The sequence below is a fragment of the Lynx rufus genome, unplaced genomic scaffold, assembly GCF_022079265.1.
Source record: "Lynx rufus isolate CCGP_SWC_20201006 ecotype Redwood Valley unplaced genomic scaffold, mLynRuf1.p SCAF_18, whole genome shotgun sequence".
Lineage (NCBI taxonomy): Eukaryota > Metazoa > Chordata > Mammalia > Carnivora > Felidae > Lynx > Lynx rufus.
In genome coordinates this window covers 12428499-12450567 of record NW_025814832.1, presented here as the reverse complement: position 1 = coordinate 12450567, position 22069 = coordinate 12428499, and the positions used below count along the sequence as shown (strand labels likewise).

Sequence of the window (22069 nt, the reverse complement as noted above, 5' to 3'; positions counted from 1 at the left end):
TCTATATCTATATATCTATATATATTCTTTTTTTCTTTTTTCTATATTTTATTTATTATTTTTTTTAATTTAAATTTTTTTAAAAATTTACATCCAAGTTAGCATCTATGCAACAATGATTTCAGGAGTAGATTCCTTAATGCCCCTTACGCATTTAGCCCATCCTCCCTCCCACAAACCCTCCAGTTAACCCTCTGTTTGTTCTCCATATTTGTCTCTAATGTTTTTGTCCCCCTCCTGTTTTTATATTATTTTTGCTTCCCTTCCCTTATGTTCATCTATTTTAAATTTTTTTTTTTTAAACGTTTATTTATTTTTGGGACAGAGAGAGACAGAGCATGAACGGGGGAGGGGCAGAGAGAGAGGGAGACACAGAATCGGAAACAGGCTCCAGGCTCTGAGCCATCAGCCCAGAGCCTGACGCGGGGCTCGAACTCACGGACCGCGAGATCGTGACCTGGCTGAAGTCGGACGCTTAACCGACTGCGCCACCCAGGCGCCCCGTGTTCATCTATTTTATATCTTAAAGTCCTCATATGAGTGAAGTCATATGATATTTGCCTTTCTCTGACTAATTTCGCTTAGTGTGCAATACCCTCTAGTTCTATCCACGTAGTTGCAAATGGCAAGATTTCATTCTTTTTGACTGTCGAGTATTCACTATATATATTCTAACATCTTAATCTCATATGTAAAATCAAATGCATGTTTCCTTGTTTTCAACCCATCTTAAAGGTTCAAAAAGCAAACATGTTCTTCCTCCTGTCTTTTCTATCATGGTTAATAGTATTTGTAATTCCAGTCATCCAGTTTGAGATTAACTTTGACTTTTTCTTGTCAAACTTCACATTAGACCCCATCAATCTTAATTCAGCCTTATTTCTTAAGAGTTTCTTTTTTGCTGCCATCATTGCAATGTTTGTCCTTATTTATCTGAGTATATGTTAATGATAGGAGAGAATGAAGGGCAAATTTGTTGTTGTTGTTGCTTAGTTTACATTAAAAAAGTACTTTTTCTTTTCAGAAACCTTTAAGGAATCTTCATTTTCTATAGAACAAAGTTTAAACTCCTTAGCATGGCTCTAACGTCGCTTGGTTTCCTGTTCTTAATTTTCCATATTCATTTCTCTTTATATGTGTTCTCTGCTTCAACTACAGAGCACTGGTCAATATTCCATGACTATACCCCATGGGCTTTTATAGTTACTCTGTATATCACTTCTAATATTCCTTTATTTAGATTGCATTTCATCTTTCAGCTCTTAAGAATTGAAATACTTCTTCATCCTCAAAGCCAAATCCATATGCTCTTTTGTCATGCCTTCTCCATTTTTCTTCAGTTTGAGTTAAGTTTACTGTTTGCATTCCTGCACATCTTACATTTCTATTAAAGCAATTAAGATGCTTTTTACCTTCTCTTAGGGTCATTTGGAAGTGGCTTTGATTCCCCTCAGAAGTTACAAGTCCCATAGGGACAAGGCTCTTATCCAGTTCACAGTGGTCTAAATGCAAGTTTTTGGACTGTAAAGTATTGAAAACTTTTTAGCTACTAAAAGTCTACATTCTAAGTACTCATTTAAACGTTTGATTTCCCCAGGAGTGAGCAGGAGTTATATGTTGTTTTAGGAGTATAGAGCACTAAACTAATTATTTTATCTACTCCTATAGTACACCCATGGATTTCCCTGGTGGCCATGGAAATAAGTCAGTAGTGTATGGTAAAAGTCTGAAGAAATGCTATGCTTTAAATTTTCTCAGTTATTTATAACATTTTAAATTGCTAGCACCTTAGTTGAATTTTGTTGTATCCTTGTTTCTTATAAGAGTAATATCCCAAAATAAAAAATTAATAAAATATAAGCCTACTATGGGGGCGCCTGGGTGGCTCAGTCAGTTGGGTGTCCAACTCTTGATTTTGGCTCAGGTCATGATCTTGAGGTTCATGGGAATAAACCCCACATTGGGCTCTGTGCTCACAGCGTAGAAACTGCTTTAGATTCTCTCTCCCTGCCTCTCTGCTGCTCCCCTGCTTGTGCTCTCTCTTTCTCTCTCTTTCTTTCAAAATAAATAAATATTAATAAAAACATATAAAGCTACCATGGTATATTGGTAGTTACCAGCCTTCATTGAGCATTAGAATTATTTGGAGAGGGTGTTAAACATGTTGGTTATTGGTTCTATAATCATGATTTTATTCAGTGGGCAATAGACATCTGAGGTAATTCTGAACTATATTTTGAGGAATACAGATAGGATGTTTTGGAGTTCTTCAGACTTTGAGTCAGACACTGGGCCTGCTGCTTGTTACTCATGTAACAGTGGGAAATTTGTTTAATCTCTCAACTTCTTTTTCCTCCTCTGGAAAACAGAGGTAATGATACAGTTTACCTCACAGGGGTGTTGTAAGGTATGTAGGGAGGAAGTCTTTCTTCCTCTACCCATCTTGAGTTCATTGATAGAGCTCTTTATTTATTTGTTTGTTTGTTTGTTTATTTTAATGTTTATTTATTTCCGAGACAGAGAGAGACAGAGCATGAGTGGGGGAGGGGCAGAGAGTGAGGGAGACAAGAATCCGAAGCAGACTCCAGGCTCTGAGCTGTCAGCACAGAGCCCAACGCGGGGCTTGAACTACAAACCGTGAGATCATGACCTGAGCCCAAGTCGGTCGCTCAGGTGCCCCGATAGAGCCCTTTAAATTAGACTCACAGGAGGCAGATACCAAGCGAGAAACAAGTTTATTAACATTGCTTATGCATGGTGGTTAGACCTGGAGTTTATATAGCATCTTAATAAAGAACAATAGTTTTGTAGAGAGGGGACAAGACAAAAGGACTGAGTTTCTAGAGGTGGCAAATTATGGGAAGGCAAATGTGTGGAGAAACTAATGGTAGGGCTGGCTAGTAAGGTTTGTTACATAGATTCATTTATCAGGTAAAATCTCCAGGTTGATAAGGGTCTAGAGTAGTCTCTGGTGATTACTTCTGTCTTTCTGGTAGAGGAGCAGGGAAGACACCTTTACAAATTAGGCAAAAGGTAGGGGGAGTTTGCAGAGAGCTTTTCTTTTATCTGCTTCTTCTCAATTGCTTTCAACTCAATATAATTTTTATGCCAAGTAGGATATTTGGGGTGGCATATTGGTCTACCCTTTTTTTTTTATATATATATATGAAATTTATTGACAAATTGGTTTCCATACAACACCCAGTGCTCATCCCAAAAGGTGCCCTCCTCAATACCCATCACCCACCCTCCCCTCCCTCCCACCCCCCATCAACCCTCAGTTTGTTCTCAGTTTTTAACAGTCTCTTATGCTTTGGCTCTCTCCCACTCTAACCTCTTTTTTTTTTTTTTCCCTTCCCCTCCCCCATGGGTTCCTGTTGAGTTTCTCAGGATCCACATAAGAGTGAAACCATATGGTATCTGTCTTTCTCTGTGTGGCTTATTTCACTTAGCATTACACTCTCCAGTTCCATCCACGTTGCTACAAAAGGCCATATTTCATTTTTTCTCATTGCTACGTAGTATTCCATTGTGTATATATACCACAATTTCTTTATCCATTCATCAGTTGATGGACATTTAGGCTCTTTCCATAATTTGGCTATTGTTGAGAGTGCTGCTATGAACATTGGGGTACAAGTGCCCCTATGCATCAGTACTCCTGTATCCCTTGGGGATTACATGAGATAATACCGTTTTTAAAGGACTCAGCTTGGTGCCTGTTGTAGAATGGGTGCTTTACAATGAATATGTAACCTCTTTTATCGTTGGACACTTGGCTTGCAAATATCAGTGAGCTTTACCCCATTATCTCTAGAGAGTTATTGTTTTGGAAGCAAGCAGTTTCATAACAGAGGGTTGTAGATCTGTACACAAATCAACTTGTCCACGTCTGTGGGAGGAAAGTCTTTTTCTTTCTAGTTCTGTTTTATTTTACAGTTTATAGAAATAAAGAATCAGCATAAACCAGTGAAAGACACAACTCAGTTGCAATGGGCTTCAGCAAATAGCTACTTTCTTCATGGGGCTTATATGAAAGCATTATCATAAAGTCAGAATTACTGCTAAATTTCATTTAGAAATTCTGACATGGTAGGTTTGCATTCTGATGGCTATGATTTATCATATTACCTATACATTCTCAGTTTCTGGCTAAGCAATTCACCACTAAATTCTTTGCAGGCTCTTCCATTCAAAGGATATTTGGTACATTAAACTTTTCAAATAATGTGTCCTGAATGTGGAAACTTAGGATAAAAAAATAGTGTTATTAACTGATTTATAAGTAGACAGAAAATATTTATTTTAAAGCATCAGTGACTACATTTAAATTTGTGTAATGAGCCAAGATATCTAGGAAACAAAAAGGAATTACAATTTTTCACTTGTAAGTAACATTTATATTAGAATGCAGATGCCTTTTATTTTTCACATACAATTATAAAGTAAAATTTAAAGTCACAGTAAGTTGAACACACTGCCATATTTAATCAGATGTTCTCTTTTATTTAAATCACAAGTGAAACTGGGGAATCTATTTGTATTCAATACAGAGTTAGAGTAAGATTTTAGATTTTGTCATGGCAGGTACATTTTTCAGAACTGCAAATTCCAGATTATTGTTACCTTATTATTATTTTTTAAAATTTTATTTATTTGAGAGTGAGTGTGTGTGCATGTGTGAGTAGGGAGGGGCAGAGAGAGATGGAGAGAGAGAATCCCAAGCTGGAGATTAACTCCAGGAAAGCTGCTCACGGCACAGAGCCTAACACAGGGTTCATCCCAAGAACCAAGAGATCCATGACCTGAGTTGAAATTAAGAGTTGGACACTTAACCCACTGAGACACCCAGGTGCCTCCGTATCTTTTTTAAGCTTAGGAAATTGAATTATGGGGCACCTGGTTGACTCAGTGGGTTAAGTGTCTGACTAGCTCAGGTCATGATCTCGCATTTTGTGGGTTCAAGCTCTGCATCGGTTTCTGGGCTGACAGCTCAGAGCCTGGAGCCTGCTTCGGATTCTGTGTCTCCCTCTCTCTTCCCCTCCCCTGCTTATGCTCTGTCTTTCTCTCTCTCTCTCTCTCTCTTTCTCTCTCTCTCTCTCTCTCAAATAAATAAACATTAAAAAAAATTTTTTTAAAGAAAAAAAGAAATTGAATTAGAACATTAGCCCAGAGTTCAAGTTTTTAATATTTGAGTAGATCTTAATCAAATTTTTGTCAGAGCTGTTGTGTTTTTCTCTCATAATTTGCTATTTAAATACCTAAGATTAGACCTGAAGAGGATCAAGAGAGTGGAGTAGAAAGATTCTGAGCTTACCTCCTCTCATAGATACACTAAAACTACAACTACATATAGAACTACTCTTTCTCAGAACAACCTGAAGACTAGCAGAACAGCTATTCCACAACTAAAGGTATAAAGAAAAAGCCACATGGAGATAGGTAGGAGGGGAGCAGAGATGTGTAGTTAGGACTAATACTCCCAGTGTGGTGACCCTTAAACAGAAGGGATGTCACAAACACAGAAGTCCTCCCTGAAGAGCAAGGGGTTTCAAGCATAACATTGGACATTCCCAGCCTGGGGACCTGCACTGGGAAGATGAGCTCCCACAAAGCCTGGATTTGAAACAGCAGAGCCTAACTCCAGGAAAGCTCTTGAGCTATAGGAAACCCATTGAGCTCTAGGAAACCCGAGACTCTGCTCTTAAAAGTAGACTGTGCACAAATCCATCCACTCCAAGAACACAGAGGCAGGGGTTTGAAGTCCCCAGGGTCATATGTAAAGGAGATTTATTCATTAGTTTTAGTGCATGTGCTGAAGGGGCAAGGATTTGAAGGAACTTTCTCCTGGAACAGAAACACAGGCGGTTGCCATTTTTCTTACTCTTACTTAGCTGGCCTAGTGCTGGTAGGTGCCATTTCTGATACTTTACATCTGCCTTGCTAGCACCACTCACCCTGCCTCAATATCCTTCCATGCCTAACTCTCCTCTCCCAAACAGGTGACTCTTCAAAGCGGCTTCTGCTCCACCATATCTGTCTGGTAGGTGACCTCAGCTGGGTCTAGTACTCCTCCAAATGGCTTCCACTCCACAGCACCCATTGGGTGGACTCCACCAGGACCAGGGACCCCAAAGCAGCTCCCACCATGCTGCATCCAGTGGGTGGCTTTGGCCTGGACCAGCAGCCTCCCAAACTGGCTCCAGCCTCAGCAGGGCAGCCAAACCTTACCAATGTGCCTGTAGTAACTGCATCGGGGCATCTAAGCTGGTCATGCTAGGGACAACTCCACTTATCAATGTACTTCCAGCAGTCACAGCTCCACATAATAGAAATGCACACACAGCCCACCCAGGGGATACCCTTGGAGCTCCTGGTTTTGGTGGCTAGGGGGACTGTGCTTCTGGGCCCCACAGGACATGTTCTACATAAAGCCACTCCTTCAAGACTGGGAGATGTGTGGGGCACCTGGGTGGTTCAGTCGGTTAAGCATCTGACTCAATTTCGGCTCAGGTCCTGATCTCACAGTTTATGAGTTTGAGCCCCACGTTGGGCTTCTCGTTGACAGTGTGGAGCCTGCTTGGGATTCTCTCTCTGCCCCTCCCCAACTCGCATTCTTTCTCTCTCTTTCTCAAAATAAATAAATAAACTAAAAAAAAAAAAAGAAGACTGGGAGATGTGGTTGATCTACCTAATACATGGAAACAAACAGGCAGAATGAGGAGACACAGGAATATGTTCCAAATGAAAAAACAAGATAAAACCTCAGAAAAAGAACTAAATGAAACAGAGATAAGCTGGCAATCTACCTGATAAAAAACTTGGAGGTTATGGTCCTCAAGATGCTCACCTAGGGGCACCTGGGTGGCTCAGTTGTCTGACTTTGGCTCAGGTCATGATCTCAAGGATCGTGAGTTGAAGCCCTGCGTCGGGCTCTGTGTTGACAACTCAGAGCCTGGACCCTGCTTCAGATTCTGTGTTTTCCTCTCTCTCTGCCCCTTCCTTGCTCTCTCTCTCTCTCTCTCAAAAATAAATAAACACACAAAAAACTAAAGATGCTCATCGAAAGATGCTCAGGAGAAGAATGAATAAACAGTGAAAACATCAACAGAGATAGAAAATATTTTAAAAAAGAACCAATCAGAAGTAAAGAATACAGTAACTGAAATGAAAAATAGACTAGAGGGAATCAACAGATTAATGATGCAGAAGAATGGATCAGCAATCTAGAAGACAGAGTGGTAGAAAGCACTCAAGCTGAACAGCAAAAAGAAAAAAGAATTATTAAAAATGAGGATAGTTTAAGGGACCTCTGGAATGTCAGGCATATTAACATGTGCATTATGGGGGTCTCTAAAGAAGAATACGGAGAAAGTGGGGTAGATAACATATGTGAAGAAATAATAGCTGAAAATTTCCCTAATCTGGGGAAGGAAACAGACACCCAGGTTCAGGGATCACAGAGTTTTCCAAACAAGATGAACCCAAAGAGATCCACATGAAGAAACATAGTAATTAAAATGTTAGAAATTAAAGATAAAAGAGAAACTTCAAAGGGGGAAGAGCAAATACAGGAGAACCCCCATCAGACCATGAGCTGATCTTTCAGCAGAAACTTTGCAGGCCAAAAGGGAGTGGCATGTTATATTCAAAGTGCTGTAAGGAAAAAAACCCTACAACTAAGAATACTCTACCTGCAAGGTTATTGCTCAGAATTGAAGGAGAGATAAAGAGTTTCCCAGGCAAACAAAAGTTAAAGGAGTTTAGCACCATTAAACTGGCCTTGTAAGAAATAGTAAAGGGACTTCTCTCAGTGAAAAAGAAAAGGACATGGCTAGAAGTAAGAAAATTATGAAAGAGAAAAATCTGTTTGTAAAAGCAAACATACAGTAAAGGTAGGGGATCAACCACTTGTAATGCTAGTATGAAGGTTAAAAGACAAAGTAATAAAGTCTACTATTTCTGTAATAATTAAGGGATACACAGAATAAAAAGTAAAATATAGTGTTAAAAACATATGAAGTAGATGGTAAAAATGTAGTGTTTTTAGAATGTGTTTGAGCTTAAGTGACCACAGACTTAAAATAGACTGCTGTATATATAGGGTATTATATATGAACCTCACGGTAACCACAAACCAAAAACTAATAGATACCCACAAAAAATAAAGAGAAAGGAATCTAAACATAATACTAAAGAAGGCCTTAACAGTTTTTAGAGTACGGATCTTCTATCTACTTGACTAAATTTATTCCTAGGTATTTCATTCTTTTTGATGCAATTGTAAACAGGACTGTTTTCTTCATTTCTCTTTATGAGAGTTCTAATTAGTGTAGATTGAGCACTTACTAAAGAAGGCACTATGTGCACTCTGTATATCCTCTCATTTAATCCTTGTGCCCTCTCTGAGGTTCATTTTATTCGTATTCTAAAACTAAGGAAACTAAGAGTATGAGAAGTTAAAGAAACTTTCTCAAGATCAGATGGCTACTAGGTGCCAAAATTGAGATGAAGGCAGTTTATGGACACACAGTCATTTTATTCTTCAATCTTTTATGAGTAACTTGTTAATTGAGATAGAAGGAGTTGTGGTTGTGGTGCACCATTTTCTTCAGACTCACTTCAGACAATCTTGCAGATTCACTTTTCCAATTTCCTTTTTTCCCCCCTTGGGATACTTAGAAATGAAATGGGCAGTAGAAGAACTATGATTTTAAGAACTATGTTTTAAAAATGAATTGAGGGGTGCCTGGGTGTCTCAGTCAGTTGAGCATCTGACTCAATGATTTCAGCGCAGGTCATGATCTCATAGCTGGTGGTAGGATTGAGCTCCAAGCTGGATGTGAAGACTTCTTGGGATTCTCTCTCTATCTCTGTCCTTCTGCCCCTCCCCTGCTTGTGTGTGCACACACACACTCTCTCTCTCTCAAAAATTAACAAATAAGATAGAAATGAATTGAGAGTTATTTTCTTTAATATTGATATTTTCATATAATTTAGCCATATTTTTGGAAGAAAATATTTGTGCCTATTCTTTCGTGTAAATGTGTCTCTAAATAAACTAAGAAAGAACTTTTGGAATTTTCCTTAAAATGTATCATAAGAATGAATAAGCCTGATGAATAACTCAGATTTTTTAGTAGTGGATTTTGAGGTAATTAATGTAGTATTTTGGGCTAATTTTGAATGCATTTTGATTATTCTTTTGATGTCTAATTTAAATTTATATTGTTTCTATTTTAGCATTTATTATCTCAATTAAAAATATGTGTGTTATTATATTCCCTTGCAACATTTTAGCTGGCATTGCTGGCACCTTCTTTAAATAAGAGAAAAAGTATGTCAATGATTCTTTGACCATAAACCCCTAGTAAATCTCCATGTCCCTTTTTCATTATCCTCTTATCGGTTGTACAAGATGTAAGGATTACAGCCATTTTAAGTAGATCTCAGAAGGTCGTTGCATTTGTGAACAGGTTGCTTCCTCAACAATGTTCAAGAAATGTGTTACTGTTTGAAAACGCTTGGATGTTTTGCCAGTTTTTTGTTTGTTTGTTTTTAATGAGAACCCATTTCTGGCATTAAAGAGCTATTTCTGCAGCTGGAACCTCTGGTAAGATGGGACTTAATTAGGATGGCCCAAGTGTAGGCCAGGAATTATTTAGAATGTTGGGAGTATGGTGTGCTGCTGTTGTGAACCAGAAAAAAATTATACTTTTAGATGGGTGATAGATTCATTCGTATTTAGCTAGTAAAGTATAAGTTCTGATATTGATCTATGAGTTGCAAGTAGAGTAATTATTATTGCAGTCATTACCTCTAACTTCTTTAAGTGCAAATAAAGTTAGTTGCCTTCCCTCTTCCCAGCACTTCAGTTGCCAGTTCATGTAATATGATTTATTTTAGCCTGCTTTTGGCAAATATTTGATGATGAATTGCATGCAGTCTATAACCAAAATATGAACAGATCACATAAGCATAAGAGGGAACTGTAAAACATGGTTTTAATTGGTGACCATGACAATCTGATCTTTTTTTTTCTTTTAAATATCTTCAACACATCTTTCCACATTTTTTTTCTAAGTTTTTTTTTTTTTTTTTTTTTAGCCTTTATTCATTTTTGAGAGACATAGAGTGAGCAGGAGTGGGGCAGACACAGAGGGAGACACAGGATCCAAAGCAGGCTCCAGGCTCTGAGCTGTCAGCACAGAGCCTGATGCGGGGCTCCAACCCATGAACCGTGAGATCATAACCTGAGCTGAAGTCTGATGCTTAACTGAGCCACCCAGGCGCCCCTCCGCATTTCTCCTTTAGCAAAGAAATTGTGCTTTTTAAGGAGATTTATAAACAGTTATCAAAGGTAAAAAATTTTGAGAGTCAAGTCAGTGTGATTTGTGTGTGTTTCTAATTTAGTGTATTGTATAAACACTAATTAATCAGAAGTACTTGTTGAGCATATGCTCAGTACCTAGAAGTATTCAAATGAGAACATAGTTTCTGTCAAGGCTACTGTCTTCCTTGTTTTGTTTCAGGGTCAGATTTTTTATATGTGTATCTACTACTTAGAAGAAAGTTTAGAATTTGAGAAAGCAGTTTCTCTGCAGGAACTAAAAGTTTCTTTTTCTTTCATACATTGTAAATGAAGTGACCAGGTATCTTATTTTGGAAAAGGAAACAGTAGTGCTATCTCAGTTTATATATCAGACTCCTGTGATTACTCTCCTTACTAACTTTTTTTAATGTTTATTTATTTTTGAGAGAGAGAGTACAAGCGGGGGTGGGGGTGGACAGAGAGAGAAGGAGACACAGAATCTGAAGCAGGCTTCAGGCCCTGAGCTGTCAGCACAGAGCCCAACTCTGGACTCGAAACTATGAACCATGAGATCATGACCTGAGCCAAAGTCGAATGCTCAACTGACTGAGCCACTTGGGAACCCCTAAATATTCCTTTTTAGTAAATTCAGTTATATAGGTATTTGATAGATACCTCTGTTTTAAAAAAAAATGAAAACTATGTACTTATGTAGAAGTTTTGCATATTTTTAAAATTTAGTTTTAGTTTCAAAATTATTGGACCTTTGCAAAGGTGGATTCATCAGGAGGTTACAGTGTCAATGAATGTAGTATATTTGATATTTGGTTAAAAAAGAAAATCTATGACAGCATGTACTCTTGTATGAAAATTTTATCTTTTTTGTATCATAATCTTCCTTGATGATTTTTCTGTAAAATTTTTAAAATGAACTTAGCCCATTATTTAAAACTATGAACAATGATTTTGTGTAATTTGACAAAAACAAATAATCTTGTCCCTCAGTGTATAGTTACTTTTAATAATTAATAAGTAATTAGTTCTTTTTAAATGCCAAAGTGTAGGGTAACTTCATTGTCACTCTTAGAATTCCTGTTCATAGATTTTATGGATCATTAAGAGGACTATTCTGGAGATAGTAAAGTTAAGAACTTCCCAAGAGAGTATTCTTCTTTGTAAAATGGGGACAAGTTAGAACCAGTGTACTTGACCCCAGGTACATATTGTCAAGGCCTTTTTTGTTTTTGCCTATGGCAGGTGTGGTCATTTCCATGAGTTTTCTTCTGCTTCAGACTAAATTAGAATACTGGCTTTCTGACTATCTCATTTCTTCCATCTGTTGATGTATAATTACACAAAATTCTATGTTCCTAGTTCAGTGTTATTTTTATATTTTACTTTCAAAAGAATTTTACTCTTAGATCTTTTAAGTAACAACCTCTTTTTTTTTTTAGGTTTTAGGCATAGAGAGCATCAGGGCAGTATAATGAGTAGGGGGTGCTCCTGGTTGACTCAGCCATTTATGTGTTCGCCTTTGGCTCAGGCCATGATCTCAAGGTTCGTGAATTTGAGCCCCACATTGGGCTCCACATTTTCAGTGTGGATTCTACTTGGGATTCCCTCTCTCCCTTTCTTCCCCTTCCCCACTTGGCTTTGCTCCCTCTCTCTGTATCAAAATGGATAAATAAACTTCAAAAAAAAAAAAAGAATGGAGGTAGGAAAGGAAAATAGATATTAGCTTTAAGTCCAGGGAGCCCCTTGGAAGTCAAGCAAAAGGAATATAATTTCTTTTAGGGGTGCCTGGGTGGCTCAGTCGGCTGAGCGTCCGACTTTGGCTCAGGTCATGATCTCACAGTTTGTGAGTTAGGGCCCTGCGTCGGGCTCTATGCTGACAGCTCAGAGCCTGGAGCCTGCTTCGGATTCTGTGTCTCCCTCTCTCTCTGCCCCTCCCCTACTCACACTCTGTCTCTCCCTCTCTCTCAAAATAAACAAACAAACATTAAAAAATAAGTAAAATAAAATTTCTTGAAGTGGGGCGCCTGGGTGGCTCAGTTGGTTAAGCGTCCGACTTCAGCTCAGGTCAAAATCTTGCAGTTGGTAGGTTTGAGCCCCGCATCTAGCTCTGTACTGAAGCTCAGGGCCTGGAGCCTCCTTTGGATTCTGTGTCTCCCTCTCTCTCTTTTTCCCCCTTCCCCACTCATGCTCTGTGTCTCTCTCCCTCTCTCTAAAAATAAATAAATGTTAAAAAAAAAAGTTTTATAAGGGGACACCTGGGTGGCTCAGTAGGTTGAGTATCCTACTTCAGCTCAGGTCATAAACTAACGACTCATGAATTCAAGCCCCACTTTCAGGCTCGGTGCTGACAGCTCAGAGCCTGGAGCCTGCTTTGGATTCTGTGTCTTCCTTTTCTCTCTTCCCTTTCTCTCTGCCCCTCCCCTGCTTGTACTTGCTCTCTCTTGCTCTCTCTCTCTCTTAAAATTAAATAAACATTAAAAAAAAAAAAACATAGTTCTCACAATGACATAATCTGACCATTTTTTCTTTGATTTTATCTCCTACTACTCTCTTATTATTCTTCCCTTCATTAACTCCATTTCAGCCACTCTGATCTTCTTTGTTTTCCTTGAGCTTGCTAAGCAAGCTTTCATCTTGAGGCCTTGTTCTCTAGAAAGTTTTTTCTCTGTGATTTGTCCCCTTGCCTCCTTCAGATCTCTACTCTTATACCACCCTCACAGTGTGATCTTACACCCTGTTTAACTCCATGGTATGCCTCTATCAAGGCCCTGTTGGGCCATGGTATGCTTCTTCATTTATTCAGATCTGTAATATTAGTTACAAAGTGTTCTTCATAAAAGTTTCGTTTATGTCTTAAAGTTTACTTTTAGATATTTGTTTCTTGTGGGGAATTGCTATTTTTGTGTTTTTTGTCTTTTATATTTTCTTACATGCTATTAATGTTATATAAGAAAAGCATGGATATTTGTATATGTATTTTGTATCCTTATAGATTTTTAAACCCAATTATAATTTGTAAAAAACTGAGTTTTTGATATGCATTCTGCTTTACACAAAGAATAACCTTGCTTCTTCTTTTCTAATATTGTACTTTCATATTTATATCTTATTGCACTGGTGAGAATTTTCAGATTCATGTTAAATGCTAATTGAAGGGTTCTGCTTTAGGTTGGAAAGTATACAAGGGTATAAAAGACTTTCACTTCCACTGTAATAACATGAAATCACTACATAGACGAAACAATCATACTCTTCTTTAAAGCCATTGCATGCAGGGGCACCTGAGTGGTTCAGTCAGTTAAATGTCCAACTTTGACTCAGGTTACCATTCATAGGTTGGGGCCCTGCATCAGGCTCTGTGCTGACAGCTTGGAGCTTGGAGCCTGCTTCTGTGTCTCCCTCTCATGCCCTCCCCTGCTGTGTGCATACTTGTCTCTCTCTCTCCTCTCTCTCTCTCTCAAAAATAAACTAAAAAAACTAAAAAAAAATAATAATAATAAAGCCATTGCATACAAAGAAATCTTAGAAAAAAAAAAAAAAAAGAGGGTGCCCAGTTGGCTCAGTCGATTAAACATCTGACTCTTGATTTTACCTCCGGTCACAGTCTCAAGGTATGTGAGTTTGAGCCCCACATTGGGCTCTGTGCTGGTGGCTTAGGATTAGCCTGCTTAGGATTCTGTCCCCTCTCTGCCCCTCACCTGCTTGCTCTCTATAAGTAAATAAAATAAACATTAATAAATAAATGAAAATAAACTTTAAAAAAAAAAAAAAGAAAAGAAAAGAAAGTGAAACTCCAGAGAGACAGAGCCCTTCCTAGGTGATCAAGGGTATATAGGGTGTTTTCAAATCTCAGGCCAGATGCTAAGGTTGGGAGTAAGGCTGGCAGGGGAGTGAGCCTGCCTGAGGACAAGTTGTGCTGGAATGAAGAAAAAGTAGCCAAACTTTTGAGAAACCTGTTTCAGATTTGAATCTGAAGGAACCCTACGTACAAAGATAATTTTTGCCCCCCAGTTCTCTCAGGTGGAAATCTTGCTGATTGGGGGCAGGCTGAGAAGTGAAAAGAGATCTCTTGATTTTACAGTTTTATGGCCTAACAATTTTAAAATCTCAGACTCTTGAAGGGTCACAGTCTCAAGGCTCTTTGGTCCCTAGGTGCTGTCATTTTGTGTAGTCTCAGTTTTGAAGTCTTGCAGTCATGCACTTTCAAGGTCTAACACAGAGATTGGCAAAACCTTTTCTTAAAAAAGGCAGATAGTAAATATTTCAGACTTGTGGGCCTTATGTCTGTTTATCACAATTACTCAACTTTGCCATTGTAATACGTTAGCAGCCATAAATTATATATGTTAGTAAATGGTGTGGCTGTGCTTTAATAAAACACTATTTATATGAACATGCATGCAGCCTCCAGGCTGGAGTTTATGGACCCCTAGTTTCAAAAGCTAGCAGTTTCTGGGTTCTCTTGAATAGAAATCTGAACTCAGTTTTCAAAGCATTTGAACTGAAGAAAAACTTAGTCTAACCAAAGCTGCCATCAAGCTCCTATCCAAAATCTGGTATGGTCAGTGATATCCGCCTCATGGAAGTTTAAAGACTGGGCATTTCCTGTTTTCAACATTCCTTTGTATAGATAGATAGATAGATAGATAGATAGATAGATAGATAGATAGATACTGATTGCTATCTGGTATTCAGTCTGAAGAACATCCTTTAATATTCCTTTTGATGCAGTTCTGCTGTTGATGAATTCTTTGAGCTTTGGTCTGTCCAAAAAGTTCTTCATCCCCCCTCCCCTTTTTTGAAGGATATTTGCATAGGATATAGAATATGAAAATAACAGGTTTTTTTTTCTTTCAACATTTTCCCCCCATTGTTTTGTTTTCTGGCTCTCTTTTCTCTTTTCTTTTCTTTTCTTTTCTTTTCTTTTCTTTTCTTTTCTTTTCTTTCAACTTTTTATTTATTTTGAGTGGGGGAGAGTCAGAAAGAAAAGGAGAGAAAATCCCAAGCAGATGCTGTCAGCACAGAGCTTGACATGGGGCTCAACCCCATGAACTGTTGAGATTATGACCTGAGCTGAAACTAAGAGTCAGACACTTAACTGACTGAGCCATGCAAGCACCCCTGGCTCCCTTGTTTCTGAAGGGAAATCATTGCTTATCATAGTTCCCTTGTTTGTAGTAGGTTTTGCTTCTGTTTTTTGCTGCTTTAAATTTTTTCTATTAGCAATTTGATTGTGACTTGCCTTGGTTTGGTTTTTGAATTTTTCTTGCACAGAATTTATTGAACTTTGGTATCTGTGAAATTACAGGTTTCATCAAATTTGGGGGAATTTTCAACTGTTATTAGTTCAGATATTTTCTGCCTTCCCTTTCTGGGACCCCATGCATGTTATGCTGTTTGATACTATAGTTCAGTAAGGTTCTAATATTTCACTTTTTTTCTCTCCTTATGCTTCCATTTGGATAGTTTTTGTTGCTTGGTCTTCAAATTCACTGATCTTTCCTTTGTAGTTTTTAAATTGCTATGAAATTCTCTAGTGATTTTTTTTATTTCAAATATTTGTATTCATCAAAATAACAGTTGGTGGGCACCTGGGTGACTCAGTCGGTTGAACTTTGGACTCTTGGTTTCACCTCAGATCATGATGTCACAGTTTCATGAGATCAAGCCCCACATCGGGCTCTGTGCTGTCAGCACGGAGCCTGCTTGTGATTCTCTCTCCCTCTTTGCCCCCACCTCACTTGTGCACATGCACACACATGCAGACTCCTGTGCTCTCTCTCAAAATAAATAAACATATTTTTAAAAAACTATCTGTTGGGGGATGCCTGGGTAGCCTGGTTGGACATCTGACTTCAGCTCTGTCATGATCTCTCGGTACGTGGGTTCGAGCCCTGCCTCGGGCTCTGTGCTGACAGCTCAGAGCCTAGAGCCTGCTTCAGATTCTGTGTCTTCCTATCTCTGCCCCTCCCCTGCTCGCGCTCTGTCTCTCTCTCAAAACTAAATTTAAAAAAACATTTAAAAAATTGTAAAAAATAAGTAGAAAGTATCAGTTGGTGCTTTTTTAGTTCCCCCCCTTTTCCCCTCAACGTAGTCATGGTTTTCCTTAAATTCTTGAGCTGTTTCCAATAGATGTTTTAAAGCCTTGTCTGCTAATTCCAAATTCTCTGTTATTTCTATAGGTTTTTGTATTGACTAATTTTTTCCTGATTTTGGATCACTTTTTCCTGCTTGTGTCATATTTTTTTGGATGCTAGACATTATGAATGTTATGGCTAAGTGGATTCTTCCTTTAAAAGGAATTTGTTTTCTTTTGATAGGCTGGTAAATTACTTGTGGATCAGCTTGGCATTTTCAAGGATTTTTTTTTAAAAGCTTTATTAGGGTGGCGTGCCTGGGTGACTCAGTCCATTAAGCATTTGACTTTGGCTCAGGTCACGATTTCATGGTTCTCGGGTTCAAGCCCAGTGTTGGGCTCTGTGCTGATAGCTCAGAGCCTGGAGCCTGCTTCAGATTGTGTGTCTCCTCTCTCTGCCCCTCCCCTGCTTGTGCTTTGTCTCTCTGTCTCTCAAAAATAAATAAACATAAAAAAAATTTTTTTAAAGCTTCATTAAGTCTGAAGTAGCATTTACTCTAGAGTTTTTTTCCCTTCTAATTAAGTGTGACCTTCTTAATCTACTCCCTGTGTTCAGGAAAGTGTCTCTACTCTGGCTAGCCAAAACTTAGGTATCTCCTAGCCCAGCCTCAAATGAATTTCACTATATACATACATAGCTTACTATTCTGCCAAAACTCAACAAGAGTCCTATGCAGATTTCTGGAGCTCTTTCTTTGTATAACTCTTTCCTCTCCAGTATTCTGCTTTGCAAATTTCAGCTATCTTAACCTCCCAGAACTACAACTTCTCTGTTTAACTCAGCGAAATCTCTCACTGCTTAGGTTCCTCCAATCTTGCCAAGGTCTGGAAGGTGATTGCAGGCAAAAAGCCAGGGCACTGGAAGGACTCACTTTGTTTGCTTTCTAAATCTTACTTCTTTGCATGGGGTGGGGGGGCGGGGGGGCGGGGAACAGCACATGGAAAATGTAACTGTGGTTGGAGCATATCTGTAATTTTTTAGTCTACCTTCTGATGTATGAGGGGTGAAGGATATTCATGTTTTCCTGATGCACGTATTATTTATCACATTGTAAATCCTATCCTACCTCATCTGTCATTTATTGACTTTTGTCATTTATAGCATCTTTTTCATATTCTTTTTTATTTAATAAGTATTGAATGTGTAAGTAGTTACCATATCGACAGGATGAATCAGACATGGATCCTGCTGTTAGGATGTTTACAGTGTAACCAGGAGTGAATATGTATATAAAATCTTTAAATCCAAGATAGAAGTTGAAAATTATGAAAAGGGAGTATAGATAAAAGTGGTATAGGAAGCCAAAAAGAAATGTCTCAGTTGTTTATTATTTTACATGTTGGGTTTAAGCAGCCTACTTAATGGAAATTGTGAACATTTTTTCCTGATTTTTAAAGCCACTTTTATATTAATTCAGATTTAATTCTCATGCCATTTTAGATATAACGTATTTGTCTTCCAGAGTTTTGTTTTAGGTAATTATTATTTTTAACAATTGAATCAGAAAATTAGTAAAATATATCCTTGGAAGTTATGTGATCAGGATGAACTAACTGCCCAGAAGAGAAGTGTGAGGTTTTATAATGTTATTTGATTTGACTCTCAGTGGAAGAATCAGACATCATTGATCTGGAGAAACGCTATTGGTTGCTAAAGGCGCAATCCCGGACTGGACGATTTGATTTAGAGACTTTTGGCCCATTGGTTTCACCACCCATTCGTCCATCTCTAAGTGAAGGTAGGTCTGTTTTCTACAAATGGCAAACACACCTGAGTCCATCTCTTATTTCTAACCATTACATCCATCTTAACTCTAAAATGCCATAATGTTATAAGTTTGCAAATTTCTTGCAAATAGCATTGTTTAATGGAAAAAAAAACGAAAAGGGGAATGAAGATTGTAGTCTTGAGCTTCCTATTCTACCTGTGTAACCTTTCATAAATCAGGTTAGCTGTCTCTGCACATGAATATCCTCACATATAAAATGAGTTTGACTAAGTTAGTCACTGTATTCCAATGAAGTGTCTTAGCCTATGGTGCATGGAATAGGGTGGTGGCCACTGTGTGGGTAAAGCTCCAGGTTTCCACCCATAAGTCCACCTCTTTCTCACCTCAAGTGCCTCTACTATTTTTCTTCTACATAAGAAGGTTCCACTGCTATATCCTTCCCCCTACCAAAAAAGATTTAAAAATTACTAGCCTGGAATATCTCTGAGGTTCTTGCTAGCTCTAAACTTTTCATTGCTATAACTTTTTTTTTTTAATTAGGAATACAAAGAATAATTGTGGATAATATCATAAAAATCATATTTGGGATCTGAATATTTGGGTTGTGTTCTTCTTAATTTTTCTTACTTTTGGCAAATCACTTAACCCCATCTGAGCTTAAGTTTTCTACTCTTTAAACTAAGGGCACAGAATTCTTGAAATATAGTCTGTATTCTTCAGATTCCTGGGGTACTTTAGAAGTACTTATTGGGGGAGCCAGGACAGATGGGGATCTGGGCTTTTCCACCTTACTTCAACAGTACAATTGTGTTTTCACCTTTTTAGAATTGCAGGTTGAGAAATCATTTTATTTGAAAACAAAATTATTCCATTTCTATGTTTTACACTAAGTTTGAAAACCAGAGTTGCCTGGTTGGCTCAGTGAGTTAAGCATCGACTCTTATTCTCAGCTCAGGTCTTGATCTCAGAGTCCTGAGTTAAAAAGTTTGAAAACCACAAGATTACAAATTTTCTTTTGTTTTTGATTTTAAGTATTTATTTATAAAACATAAACTACAAAGAAGACTGCAGTACAGAATTTCTTTTGTTTGTAACATGTTTTTCTTTGCTTAATGAAAGAGGTTTTGGGAGCTCATATATTATCTTTTAAGTATATAGTTCAGCTTTTCTCCTTTTTTCCTTTTTCTTCTCAATCTAAGTAAGGATAATAGTAATTTCTGATTATTTTTTCAGTTCTTAATTTTTTTCAATTTATTTTAATTTTTTACATGCCATCATCATTTTTAGCTGTTACAAGTGATAGAAGATAGAGACAAACAGGCAAATATAACCAAACACAGGATGATAGGAATGTGTTTTCTGCTATGGTCTGTAGTTTTAATTTTAATTATGCCAGGAGAAAAATACTTCCTGAGGCAGTAGGAGCTACTGATAAACAATTTTTTTTTTAATTTGACCAGTTTGTGGGAGTCATGCCTCTTTTCATTAACATGATATTATTAATATTAGGAGACTTATTGGCTGTGATTTATGGTATCTTTTCCTATTTTACAGGTTTGTTTAATGCTTTTGATGAAAATCGTGACAATCACATAGATTTTAAGGAGATATCTTGTGGGTTATCAGCCTGTTGTAGGGGACCCCTGGCTGAAAGACAAAAATGTAAGTGTGTTAAACTTTGTCACAAAATTTGCAAACTACACAGAAAGAATTAGCATTCATCTATATAAAATCATCTGTGTATTAAGGCTTGAATTTTTATCACATTGTCAGGTTGGTAAATATTAGTCTCATGTTGAGGTTTTCCTGAGGTCAGTTTAAGGATTCACTCATCTCTTCTTTTTTACTGTGGAGTAGTTTGGGATCTTTTTGATTAATAATGGGATTGATTTTCCTGATGAATTTGCAGTTCATGATCAATGAACTATATCACTTACAATATATTTGACAGTGTTAAGCATTTGGAAAATATATTCTGGTAGTCTATAGAGAATTTTGTGTCTTGCATAATTTAAAGTACAACTCATTTTCTGTCACTTGTATACATTAATATTTTATTAGCAAGATGAAATTTATGATCAAAACATAATTTTATTAAATACTAAAATGGTCTCTTTAACCTAGCTAAAATGTTATTGTAGCATAATTTACAAGCATAAGTATATTACATTGTTAAATTTTAACCAGATATGAGAAAATGGAGCAGTTTACATTTAATTGGAACCTAATTCTAATGTATTTACTAGGGTCATCATCACTGTCTTTCTAAAATACAGCTTCACAAACATGAAATAGATACTTAATTTTAAAAATTCAGAATTCTTCCCTGATGATATGCCATTACTACAGTCTGACTTTATGGTAGATCATTTGTTCCCATTAAAGTTCTAATATTAAATAAGGAGGCCAAAATTTTGCATCTCAAATGAGGTGAATTATCACCTTAAATTTGTTTTTAACTTCTTCTTCTTTTTTTTTTTTTTTTTTTTTGCTGATGGGCTAACAGAAGGTAACTATAGTGATTTGTTTGATATTCCGTGCAAATGGAATACTTTCAGCACTATAAAAATCAACTTATCAGTTTTAAATATTACAAAGTAATATAAAGGCTTGAATTGCCTCCTCAAAACCTGTGAGATATTGTAATATTTATTGTATAGTAACCCCCCCCCTTTTTTTAATCAGTTTGCAAGGAATTTAAATTTGGGTAAAGCATAGGACTGTAACCCAGGTACTGATTCAGAGAGAGATTTACGAAGAATGCAGGAAGCCCTACAAGTTTAGAGGACTTTAATGACATATTATAGTCTGCTCCAGATGAGAACTTAATCCAAATATACTTGCTTGAGAAACTAATTTTGCTAGGTCAGCATCTAGTAAAAGGCATTGTACTTCAGAATAGAAAAGTAATTTTCCTCCATAAGAGTTTCTTTTCTTTAGTTTGCTTCAAGGTATTTGATGTTGACCGTGATGGAGTTCTCTCCAGGGTTGAACTGAGAGACATGGTGGTTGCACTTTTAGAGGTGTGGAAGGACAACCGCACTGATGATATACCAGTAAGTTCTGATTGTATACATATTGTTGTATGTAAACTTCCAATAGGAAAGTGGAGTGGAGAATTTAAAAAGAGAGAGAAAAGGATTTGTTATTATTTTGAGTTGCTATATTAATGCTACATACTCAAAATATTCATAGCTGAAGGTACAAAATAGGAAAGAGAATGTGTCTTAGAAAATTTAATAAACTGAACTTATTGTGTAAAGAATGAAACTACAGGAAAATTGTCTTAATTTTTTTTAAAGGAAACCTAAGAACTTATTAAGGTAATTTAAAAAAATACTTGGGGCACCTAGGTGGCTTAGTTGGTTGAGCGTCTGACTCTTGATTTCTGTTCAGGTCATGATCCCAGGTTCATGGGATCCAACTGAGCATGGAGCCTGCTTCACATTCTCTCTCCCTCTCCCTCCCCCCCCCCACCCCCACATGCACACACTTTCTCAAATAAAAAAAAAATGTATATTTGACTGATGGTTACTAGAGGGGAGGAGTGTGGGGGAATGGGTTAAATAGATGATGGGGATTAAGGAGGGCACTTGTGGTCATGAGCCCTGGGTGTTGTATGGAAATGTTGAATCACTGTATTGTATACCTGAAATGAATATAACACTGTAAAATAATAATAATATTAAAAAATTTTTAAATAGGGGCGCCTGGGTGGCTCGGTCAGTTAGGCGTCCGACTTCCGCTCAGGTCATGATCTCGCGGTCCGTGGGTTTGAGCCCTGCGTCAGGCTCTGTGCTGACCGCTCAGAGCCTGGAGCCTGTTTCAGATTCTGTGTCTCCCTCTCTCTCTGACCCTCCCCTGTTCATGCTCTGT

At 37.6% G+C, this 22069-nt stretch overlaps 1 protein-coding gene across 2 annotated transcripts in view; it reads left to right on the top strand.

Annotated features, from left to right (window-relative positions):
- USP32 (ubiquitin specific peptidase 32) overlaps positions 1-22069 on the top strand; it is a 242486-nt gene that overhangs the window by 132266 nt on the left and 88151 nt on the right. For both annotated transcript variants that reach the window (XM_047080906.1, XM_047080905.1), the window contains exons 6-8: positions 18071-18202; positions 19748-19855; positions 21134-21249. In XM_047080906.1, coding sequence (XP_046936862.1) covers positions 18071-18202; positions 19748-19855; positions 21134-21249 — 356 coding nt within the window. The remainder of the gene's footprint in view (positions 1-18070; positions 18203-19747; positions 19856-21133; positions 21250-22069) is intronic.